Consider the following 11,377-nt stretch of genomic DNA (forward strand, 5'->3'; position numbering starts at 1 on the left):
TAGCCAGATCCTCCCATTCATATGATGATCATAGTTATCAATAAATTCCTAGTTAAAACCCAGTTTCTTCCTAATAGCCTCACAATTATTAGCCTTGACCCTAGTTTCAAGTAAAGCTAGACAACTAACCTGTAGCTTTTTGAGGTGGACTCCAACCTCCAGGCATCTAGCAGCTTTATTGAGTCCTCTCACGTTCCAGCAACAAATCATGTAACACCCTCAATCCGAGAGCTCTCTCCTACCAGAAGTCCATCAAATCCATTTCTGGTCGCAACATTTACTTCTGCAGGTTCCTTGCCTTTCCTACCTTTGCTCTGGATAGTTGTCCATGGTACTTCAATAAACTTCTCTTGGTCTGCAGCTTTGCTCACGTCCTCTGAACTTTTAGGTTCCTCTGGTGGCTTCTTCTGCTCCCAAACCCGTTGTGGCTCTTTCTTTTTCTTAATTCCATCCTCCTTTGGTTTACATTCATGTCCAACTTTGTTACAACTTTTGCAGAACGGGGGTCTCCATTCATATTCCACTTGTTGTATCATTTTCTCACCTTGTGGATTTCTGATCGTGATATGTTGTCGTAGTTCCTGGGTAACATCCACTTCAATGAGAACTCGTGCATATGACACCCGAAGCTTTTTTGCAGTACACTAATCAGTCATGATTGGCTTGCCAATGGCACTAGCAATTTTGCCAATGCTCTGATCTCCCCAACAATACAATGGTAATTGTGGGAACATTACCCAAATTGGTAGTACCCTCAATACATCTTCCTGCAAAGTGAACTTTGGGTTCCATTCATGGAGCAAGATAGGCTTCTTGAAGATAGAGTATGGTCCTCTCATAAGCACATCATCCCTATCAGCTTTATCCTTGAAACGAATAATGAAGTATCCCTCTTCGTTATAGTATAGATCTGGTAATGTCACGAAGTTCCATGTTGTAGTCATGAATTTCTTGACTGCATTCATCGAGAGCTCATTTCCAATAGCATACATAATCAGGGCATTTTTCCAGAATTCCATCTCTGATGCTACATCATTTTCCTCAAGCTGAACTTCAATGTCTCCATTAACTATCAGAGGCGCCGTGTAGGAGAGTTCACTACCATTCGAAGGGAGCCTATTTCCTTTAATCACATCCAGCCACAACTTTGGAGTCTGGCCAGCATCTTTCTCATTATCCTCATGTTTGTTTTCAACGTTCGGTACCTCCTTTATCGTTTCCAATGTTTGCACCCCTTTTCCAGATTTGCCCGTGGTCTCTAAAAGTCCATGTCCACTTGGGATTGGAGTTGACGAGAAAATCCTCACACTCGCCGGTGGAGTCATCGCCGCCTTTTTCTTTGGTCGGCCACGCCCCATAACCAATCCAAAGGATAGTCCCAGACCTAGTTCCCCTCTGCCGTGGTCCCTAACCCTAGGGTTAGGAGTTTAAACCAACACCAAAGGTTCGCCGTGGCTGTTTCTACCCTCTACGTTCAGTACACTCGTCGCCGGAAAAACCGTCAGAAATCGCAAGATTCAATCGGAAATCGTCAGAAATCGCAAGTTTCTCTTATTATTATTATTTTGATTATTTGTTTTATTATTCTAAAAATATCAAAAAGTATTATAATTAGACTTTATTTCTTCATATCAGAAAAATATCAAAATTTTGTTTTAATGTTAATATTTCTCTTTTAGAATTAAATATGGCTATTTTCTTTCTTTCTTTTAAATCAATAATTGTTTAATCTTTGTCATTTAAATCACGCGTCATTATATATATATATATATATATATATATATATATATATATATATATATATATATATATATATATACTAATATTTTCTTTTGACTGTGAGGTACCACTTTGAGTAATCGGATTATTATGGACATTTATCTATTTTACATTATTCATTTTATTATCTTCGCGCTTTTGTAAATAATTGTAACTTTTCTGTTTTGTAATAGTTTTAATTAGGATTTTAATTTTTCTGCACATCCCCATTTTGAATTATGTACTCCCCTCCCCGAAGCCCTGTAATAGTTAGGATATTTAATTTCTGCATTTATTTTCCTGCATTATATATATGCGTGTGTTAGTAAAATAGGGAGTGAAAAGAATCCAAAAATCCAATCGCTAGCTAACTTAACTCAAGATTAAAATACTCGAATCTAACACACTCGCACACACTCACCTCTAGGGTTTCTCCTCCTTTGTTGCCTTCGAATAATGGCCAAGTCCCTCGAACGTAGGGATGTCATAGCAAGGTTGCCTCCGATTAATGTCATCATAGTCCCTTCGAGTTGCATACGATAAAACGATGACCGTCCCTTCGAATGCTAAGACGTCTTTACATGTTGCCTTCTATGACCATCCGATGACCCTTCGATTGTCCCGAACACGTCCAATAGATAGGACTACCTACCCACAAATGGTATGGTTAGTCTTATCCCTTAAATGAAAGTAGAAAGTATAGGAAAGACCAAACATAGGGTAAGTAGCCTTTAATTTGCTTGCTCAATATAAAAATGCTTTTCACACCCCGTTTTTCAACATTGTCTCTTCAGACATATTCAAATCAAACTATTTCTCAAAACACACACACAATGCTTTTTCAAGCTTTTCAAACAAAACAAAATGAGCTAAGCAAACTAAGAGCCCGTAGATAACTACGGATAAAAATGGTGCTAACACCTTCCCTTTTCATAACTTACCCCCCGAACTCTTTTTCTCAAAAGGTCTTTCATGTACTTTTATACCTTTCCTAATTGGACAAAATAAAAGTCGGTGGTGACTCTTGCTCACCGCAATATTGTTTGCGAAATTTTAAAAAGTCAGTTCTCCTACCGTATTACATTATGACATACTGATTAGTCGTGGTGTTACCAAAATGAAGCACGCGATCAATCCATGCGCCTACAAATCTTTGCTTATATGGGATCAACCAAGTGTTTTTCACGTAATCGAGTAAGTCACTACAAGCAAAGCATGCTTGCTCAAGATATTTCAACCGTACACCATACTCAACCTCATTACTAGCCCATACAATATCTTTCCACAATGTGTCTATCGTCTCTTGCATGTCTTTCATCACATATTCCTTGCATTTCATCCGAACATTTTTGTTAATGTGAAAACGACATAGCAAGTTATGCATCGTAGCAAACACAACTTCAACTGCTTTCATCAAAGCAAGATCTCTATCCGTCAAAATCACTTGTGGACCCACATCTTTCTTCACAAACAATTGCTTCAGCTTATCCAAGTCCAACAATAAATCCCTGTTTGCTCACACTCCATATAAGCAAATGCAACCGCAAATGTCAACTCGGTCGATGTCATGCCAACTATTTCAAAAAGAGGTTGTATATATTTGTTGGTCTTATATGTGGCGTCCATAATCAAGACAATTGGAAAAAAATTCAGCAACTTTACCAAATCGGGATGAGCCAAAAAAATATCTCTCACAACTTCCGAATCATCCCTTTTCCTACTCAAATAAACATAGTTCGCCTCCTCTATAAGCTTAAGCAAATGTTGTATCTCACTTCTTGGACCTCTTATCTCTGCTTATATCACACTCTTATGCTTTTATATTTGCGTGATCCGAGTGACATTTTCAGGATCTCGCTCTTGCAAGGAAATCAATATGTGTCTAGGCGGAACATGTTTCTTTTTCAAATCAGCAACATGCTGCTTTTCATCTGTTGTTAACCTACCAACAAAAGAATGACCTTCTAATCTATCTGGTAAACCATGATTATGAACTCCACATTTTACATCAACCTTCCATCCAGAGCCATCTTTTGCCGGTGTCGACCTGATTTTGAATGGACATCCACGTCTCTTAGTAGCACTTTGAGTCTCACTTTTATCTTTATATTTTCCTCCCTATATCGCACCCAAATATCACTTTTTTGCTTCTTCCTCTTTTGCCTGTTTCGGTGTCCGAACGGGTGATGATAACGGTCACTTTATTGTTGATTCCAGTCTCTTTAACCCATCAGATAACCTCTTCCCATGTGACAAATCTTTGTGAAGTTGTGAAAGCATCAGTGGTATCTACAGTTGTCTCGTTTTTTTGACAAATTTGGAGCGGGATTTCCATACCTGAAAAAAATCAAAAAATGGAAAAAGATATTCCGGAAGACATATGAAAAGAGTTCCGGAGACGTCTTCCGGAAGACATTGGTAAAGTCTTCCGGTTTGAAGAAAAGCGTACTGGAACACTTTGACAAAGTGTTCCGGTTTGGTTTTCATATTTCCGGAACAATTGTAAAAAGACTTCTGGTTGGTTTTCTTTGTAAACCGGAAGACTTGGAGGATGAGTTCCGGTTTGTAAATTTGCATACCAGATTGCTTGTATAAAGTGTTCCGAAATTGATGCTCGTAGGGGTGCAGTTTTCAAATTTTTTTGACTTTTTGACTAAATGGTAAAATAGTTAATATCTTTAGAGGGTAAACTTGACATTTTTAAAAAATTGTAGGAGTATAAAGGCAAGTGTAGGGGTACAAAGTAAAAAATTTTAAAACAAGGTCACGACAAAATGATTTGTCCTATTTTAAAAACATGAAAAAATAAGAAACTTTTTAAAATTAACAAAAGAGTATCCAAGAAGACATAATACCTAAAGAATTCTCTATAATATGTAAATATATTAAACAACTATGTTACAACACTATTCTTGATACTAGATAGTGTGGATGCTCACGACACATGAAAGAAGAAAGATGTATGTTCTAAAATCTCAAGATGAAGAAAAAATGTAACATTCATTTTAAACGAAGTTAAATAGTCAGAATCACTAGATCCTAAACAATAGATAATGACTCTCTTCCTTCTCTATTACTAACATGTTTTTAGTTTAATGAGTAATACATATTTTACTCATCGTAAGTCAATTATGCGACAATAATTATCACGTTATCTTCTATCAAAATTGATGATAGACAATTCCTCAAAAAGATGAACTCATCAACCTAAATCAAATTTTGTAATTTGTTTTTGCAACTCACTTTTAATTCCAATTTTTTTTTAAAAATTTATGTGAGATATTGGTTCGACAGGATTAAGCATGAAGTCGAAGGTTGTTCACATACTTGTGTCGAAGATGCTAGGGTTGTTAGCATGTTAAATTAGGTTTTAGTGGTTAAGCCCTAATTTGTTAAGTTGGCTTGTTTATTAAGTTAGCTTGTGTAATGGGCCTTATGGAAAAAGCTCATTAGTTAGTATGTTAGGTTTTATTATAAGTAGCATACTAGTATCTCATCATTGCTAAGCTGCAAATCCTAATTTACGGTGAGAGAGGTTAATTGTTATTCTTGTAAACTTGTAATCTTGTTTTAAGAGAAAGTAAAAGAATAGCAGTTATAACCAATTCTTGTGTTCTTCTTCCTTGTTCTTTATTCTTCCCTTGCATTATACTTTGTTCTTGACATCGTTTTCACAACAAATTGGTGCGGTGAGCGTGGGGAAGATGCCTTCAATAAAGTATGAGATTGAAAAGTTCACCTGAGTGAATGATTTCGGTCTGTGGCGCTTGAAGATGAAAGCCCTACTGGTTCAGCAGGGTTGCTTGGAAGCGTTGAAGGGAGAGGCAACCATGAATGCAGAATTGACGGCAGCGGAGAAGACGAATATGATCGAGAAAGCACACAACGCAATTTTGTTGAGCCTTGGTGATAAGGTTCTCAGACAGGTATTAAAGGAGACGACGGCATCAGGGTTATGGACGAAACTTGAAAGTTTGTATATGACCAAATCACTAGTAAATCGACTCTACCTGAAGCAAGCTTTGTATTCATTCAAGATGGTTGAAGACAAAGTGTTGGCTGAGCAGTTGGATATGTTCAACAAGCTGATTCTTGATCTTGAAAATATTGATGTAAAGACTGATGAAGAAGATCAAGCGTTGTTACTATTGTGGGCTTTGCCTCGATCACATGCTCACTTCAAAGAAACTCTCATGTATGGAAGGGAGTCCCTGTCCTTTGAAGAAGTTCAATCAGTCATGTATTCAAAGGACTTGAACGAACGAAAGGAGCATAAACCTTCGACTGTTGGTGAAGGTTTGAGAGAGATTAATTATTATTCTTGTAAACTTGTAATCTTGTTTTAAGAGAAAGTAAAAGAATAGCAGTTATAATCAATTCTTGTGTTCTTCCTTATTCTTTATTCTTCCCTTGCATTATACTTTGTTCTTGAAATCGTTTTTCACAACAATTTATTTGAGTATTTTCTAAGATAAATTAATTAAAAAGACATACTATGACAAATCATTTCAACGTAACAATTAAACCCAGCGTGGGAAGGGTTTAAACGGCGACTACGCCGCCGGTGACAGCTTTCCGGCCAGAAGAACACGATGACTTCTACTGCCACCACCTCTCTCTTCATCTTCTCCGAATTCCAATCCAAGTTCCCCAATTCGCTTCTTCTTCAACGCATTCATACCCGCAACAAACCCTTTTCACTTTCTCTTCAACCACCCAAATTCCGCGCAACCCATTTGTCACTCTGCACTTTTTCCCGCACCCCAATCAAACCCTCTTCAAGTTTCTCACCTCAAAGTAGTTTAACCAACTTTATTTCACAAAAAGTTGCATTTTTTCTTATTGGGTCGTTTATCTTCACCGGTTACTTCAGCAAAAGACCCGCTTTTGCTGTTACAGTGCCTTCTGTCAATTCTGCTGAAACGTTGGAGGAGAAGCTTTTGGAGAAGGATCCGAGAAATGTTGAGGCTCTCAAGGTGACTGTGTATGGGAAAATTAGGAGAGGGAAGTGTAAGGAGGCTGAGAAGTTTGTGAAGAGGTTGATTGATAAGGAACCGGATGAGGTTGAGTGGAGGCTTTTGCTTGCACTGTGTTATGAGACAATGGGGTACTTGAGTAAGGCTAAGGGAGTGTATTTGGAAATGTTGGAGAATAGGCCTCTTCTTGTTAGAGCTTTGCATGTAATGTTTCTTAATCTATATGTCTGTTTTTGTTTTGATGGAATTTTGAATGTTGGTTTTGAATGTTTGAATGTGATTGAAAAGGTTGGTGTGAAATTGAATGCTTTGTTTAGGTTAGATAGGTTTTGATAGTGAGGGATTAGAAATTTAGATTTGTTATTTGAATGTTGATAGTTATTGACTTAGGTCTGTTTGGATTGGCATATTTAATGGCATAAACACTTGTTAGAATGTTTGAGAGAGTTTATGGAAATAGATTATAACATCTTCATAAGTTGTTTTTAGCTTATTTTCATAAGTTCTCTAGAAGACCGATGTATGAGTTCTAAATGTTTCGATATATTGTGCTTATATTGATTTTAGTATTTGAGGCTGTGCTTGCATAGATTCATATCAAAGTGGAATTTAGGATGAATTCACTAGAGGTGGAATTTACTTTTACAAGTTTTGGGGAACAAAGGAGAACATGGAAGGAACAGAAGCAGGCTGATGATCCGAGGTTGCCCCAAAATCAGTGTCCTCTCCAAAACAGATCAAAAACATCAAAACCAAACAATTCCTCTCCCTGTTTCCCCCCAAAACAAAGGCAAAAGAATTTGAGTTTTATGTTTTTTTCTAGAAAAGGACCAACCATTAGGCATGTGGTAATCAATCAAGTTGTGTTCGAGACCAATCCCACTGTCCACTAGCAGGGCCCAAGAGCAAAGCTCTGTAAAGACTAACCCAACTCAAGAATAGTTAGTACCTAGCGAAATTCAAACTGAAGACCTTGAGAGGGGCATTCTCAGGTTCTGAGTCTTCATTAACAGGCCAACCCCTAGGGGTTTATTTTCATTTTATTATATTTAGTATAGTGGTATTATTATTCGTACTATTTCTGCAAGAAAGGTGCATTTGTCATTGCCCCTTGTTTCCACTAAGCTTGTGTAGTTCTTCTTTTAACAAAGGTTCTTGGTCGTATTTTAGTGCCATGAATAATAGTATTGATGTTTTCTAATACAAATTTAGGATTGAAGTTTTTTTGTTTAGGCCTTGTTATTTGTTGCATGCATTCTTTAGGTAGGATTTGATGAGACCCGTTGAAAAATGTCTTTCATTTTAATTTAGATTCAGGTTTGAAGGCGGCCTGCTAGATGCTTATTTGACTGCATTTTATGCCGATATATTAAAAAAACTAATTAAATTACAATTTCATATAATGAAATCAAGTGCTTGTTCATTTACGACTGCGATGAGTGATACTCTCTTTTCAACAGGGTCTGGCTATGGTGATGCACAAAAACAACGAAGGCCCTGCTGTATTTGAAACGCTGAACAAAGCTCTAGAGTTAGCTATTAGTGAAAACAAAGTTACCGAGGAGAGAAATATAAGAATCTTAACTGCACAAATGCTTGTTGTACAGGTAAATCACTAATCCACCACTTCGGGATAAAGCATAAACAGTATGTTTAAGTGATAATCATTTGAAAAACATAACATTTGTTTCCTTTGCAGGGTGATTTGGAGGAGGGCTTAAAAAGATGTCAAGATTTGATCGATCAAAATCCCCGCGATTTTAGACCTTATCTTTGCCAGGTGAGTTTTGTATGCAAATCATGCACACAATTATACTTCCATTCATGAACTGTATATCGATTTATTATAAGAACATTATTTCAGGGAATAATATACAGTCTTCTGGATAAGAAGGAGGAAGCTGCAAAACAGTTTGAAACATATCAAGCTCTTGTGCCTCAAGAGTTTCCTCAGAAGGGATTTCTTGATGATATCACCTTAGCAGCAAAAGAAACATCTCAAGTACAGTTTCAGAAGGAATTCAGAAACCAATTTTCTAACCAAAAATAGAGAAGGAAAAATATAGTATGTTTTTCTTCTTTGCTGTCTTGGAAATAATCAGTAATGCAGTAGCAGTAGCACACTCTACTCTTGTAAAAGCAAAAGGTTTAGATTATTTTACTGATACAATAGAATGTGTAACATTTTTTTCAGCCCTTGTAGTGATGCAATAATCAATTCTTATTAGATGTTAGTATAAAGATAGTTTGAACTACGAATGTATATCTTTTATTTTCATTAAAAATTCAATTTTTTTAAACTTTCACTTATTTTGATATTTTAGGGATTGAATCAGCTTATTAACCCTTTTTATGTGTGGTTTTTCGTTGTCTCTACTAGTGTACGTTAAACTTAAAATGTGTCGGATATTTTTTTAATGACAATAAATACTATTAATTTTTATTTTTTTTGGGTTTAGTCAACCTGTTTCGATCCACATAGTGAACTGATTAATCTGGTTTCGTGGTTTAGAGAGACGACTCACTGGCCAAGCCGTGTTTCCACCAAGAATCGAACTCGGGTAGTACTCAAATGATTTGTCCTTAATAGAAGCTTCTTTCTCATTAGAGTCCAAGCATTTGGTTAAAATAAATATTAATATAATAAGGGGTAAAAGCCTAGCAGAGTATAAATCAAAAGCATAAGGCGTGTAATAAAATAACACAGAAAAGAGAAGAAAAGCAACAATATAAGATGACAAAAAATAATAATAATAATAATAATAATAATAATAGCAGTGAAACAAAATCAACAAAGAATAAAATTAGAAAAACCAAATGAGCCCTTACAAAGCTCCAAACTAAAAGGAGTCAAGGTAAATCTCAAGCCAAAAATATCATCAATACCATAACATAAACCTCCGGTAGAAGGAAAAACAAAGTCACACATTCACACGCACTCCAGGCCAAATCAAGATTCTCAATTCTCTATTGATTAATTTATATGATAGAGATTTTTTTTATACTTTTTTTTTTTCCTTCACTTCAATCACGTTTGTTATATAACTAGAAAATAAAATATCATTTCAATTCTCAATTCTCTATTAATTAATTTATATGATAATTTTTTTTTTACTTTTTTCCTTCACTTCAATCACATTTGTTATATAACTAGAAAATATAATATCATTTTGAACCATCCAAATGGTCCAAACCGCAACATATCAAATCATAATAAAATTATCCCTAGATTGAACCCTTTCATTTAAAGAGAGAAAATTTTCAAAAATAAGACTAAGATTTGCAAGAAAAGCTATCTACCACCCCAATCACTTAAATGTGTTATATCAAACACCACTAACTAAGTCACAGGTGGCGAACAAATGGGAAGCCTACTCAACTAAACCACCACAGAAAGGACATGTGATATCAATCAAGTCAACAATCATCCTTCTCTTAAACATATTTTCTCTTGAAGTAAATCTATCAAGCAAAAGTTATCAAGAGAAAACAATCACCTTAGATGGGACCCAACTACTCCAATTATGAGGAAGGATCAGGTTGGTAGGAGAGAATGCGAGCTCGGGAGAATTTAAAATATCCAACAAAGCATCATATGTAGAGGACATAGAGAATACACCGTCCTTTGCAAACTTCTTAATCAATCGATCACTATCCAAGAAAAAGCATGACTTTGAAGGAGAGCAAGAAAGTTTGCAATTAATGGTTCCTCATGAAAGAACGATTTTCTCCACCTAAAATTCCAAGTAAGGATCACATTTATCCACTGACCTATCTCTCCCACACTCCCCTCAAGATAATTAGAGATTGTAAACAACCAAGGGAACATACATTTAAGAGGTTGTTGAAGCGGTAGAGCGGCAAGCAACAAAAGTTTTGGAAATATTTATCCGGGAATTATCGTGTCCACAGAGATTGGTTGAGAAGAACTGCCGTTCGACTATCTCGCGTTCTATGTTTCATGATTTGGGGTGCGGAAAGTAAATGCGGGAAAATTAAATAAAAGCAGATAAACATTCTCAATAGTCTAAGAGAAAGAGTTATGGAATTGTATTTCGTTCTACCCGTCTAATACTTAAATCCGAAGATCTATCGCTCGACACTCACAATACGCATCAACATCACTGGGCATCAATCGAGACGCCACATCGGTGCCCATGTCTGCAACACCGACGAAAGCTCAACCACACTATTCACATCAGCGATTTCTCCACCGACACAAACAACACGGAGGCATTAAACTCGACACCCACTACGATTGTTAGCCCTAAATCCATGTCTGCAATCCAGAAACTAACAGTTATCATTCCTAATCAAGATCTATGATGCCCATGTCTGCAACACCACAAATCCAGAGCATTTAAGCAAAAAGATCAAGAACAACAACAATGATGATTTGTAAAGCAAATATATAAACGATCCCAAGATCCACAAATATACATACAATAAGAGTAGAAATATACATACAACACCCACCATTGGAATGAAACAAAGGGAAGAGAGAAGATGAACCAGAAAGATCTCATCGGTACAATGGAATCGAGACAGATCCATGATCAATCCACACGGCGTCGCACCCAATGGTGTTTCCTCAAGCTCTAAACTACCACAAATGGATCAGAGCTCAACTTGTCAAGAAGAGA

The 11,377-nt window shown here is 36.4% G+C and overlaps 1 protein-coding gene across 1 annotated transcript; it reads left to right on the top strand.

Moving 5' to 3' along the window:
- The first annotated feature begins 6,244 nt into the window (after window positions 1-6,244).
- On the top strand, window positions 6,245-8,961 carry LOC131655540 (protein SLOW GREEN 1, chloroplastic). The gene is made up of 4 exons (XM_058925390.1): window positions 6,245-6,938; window positions 8,195-8,341; window positions 8,434-8,514; window positions 8,599-8,961. Exons 1-4 carry the CDS (start codon window positions 6,351-6,353, stop codon window positions 8,782-8,784), a joined length of 1,002 nt encoding a protein of 333 aa, XP_058781373.1. The 5' UTR covers window positions 6,245-6,350; the 3' UTR covers window positions 8,785-8,961.
- Window positions 8,962-11,377: the final 2,416 nt, after the last annotated feature.

The sequence above is a fragment of the Vicia villosa genome, linkage group LG3 (assembly GCF_029867415.1).
Source record: "Vicia villosa cultivar HV-30 ecotype Madison, WI linkage group LG3, Vvil1.0, whole genome shotgun sequence".
Taxonomy (NCBI): domain Eukaryota; kingdom Viridiplantae; phylum Streptophyta; class Magnoliopsida; order Fabales; family Fabaceae; genus Vicia; species Vicia villosa.

Bases quoted from the DNA above. Each gene is read 5' to 3' on its own strand.
- LOC131655540 (XM_058925390.1), top strand. From the start codon at position 6,351: ATGACTTCTACTGCCACCACCTCTCTCTTCATCTTCTCCGAATTCCAA. The intron at 8,342-8,433 runs GTAAATCACTAA...TTTCCTTTGCAG, and splicing joins CACAAATGCTTGTTGTACAG to GGTGATTTGGAGGAGGGCTT. The intron at 8,515-8,598 runs GTGAGTTTTGTA...ACATTATTTCAG, and splicing joins TTAGACCTTATCTTTGCCAG to GGAATAATATACAGTCTTCT.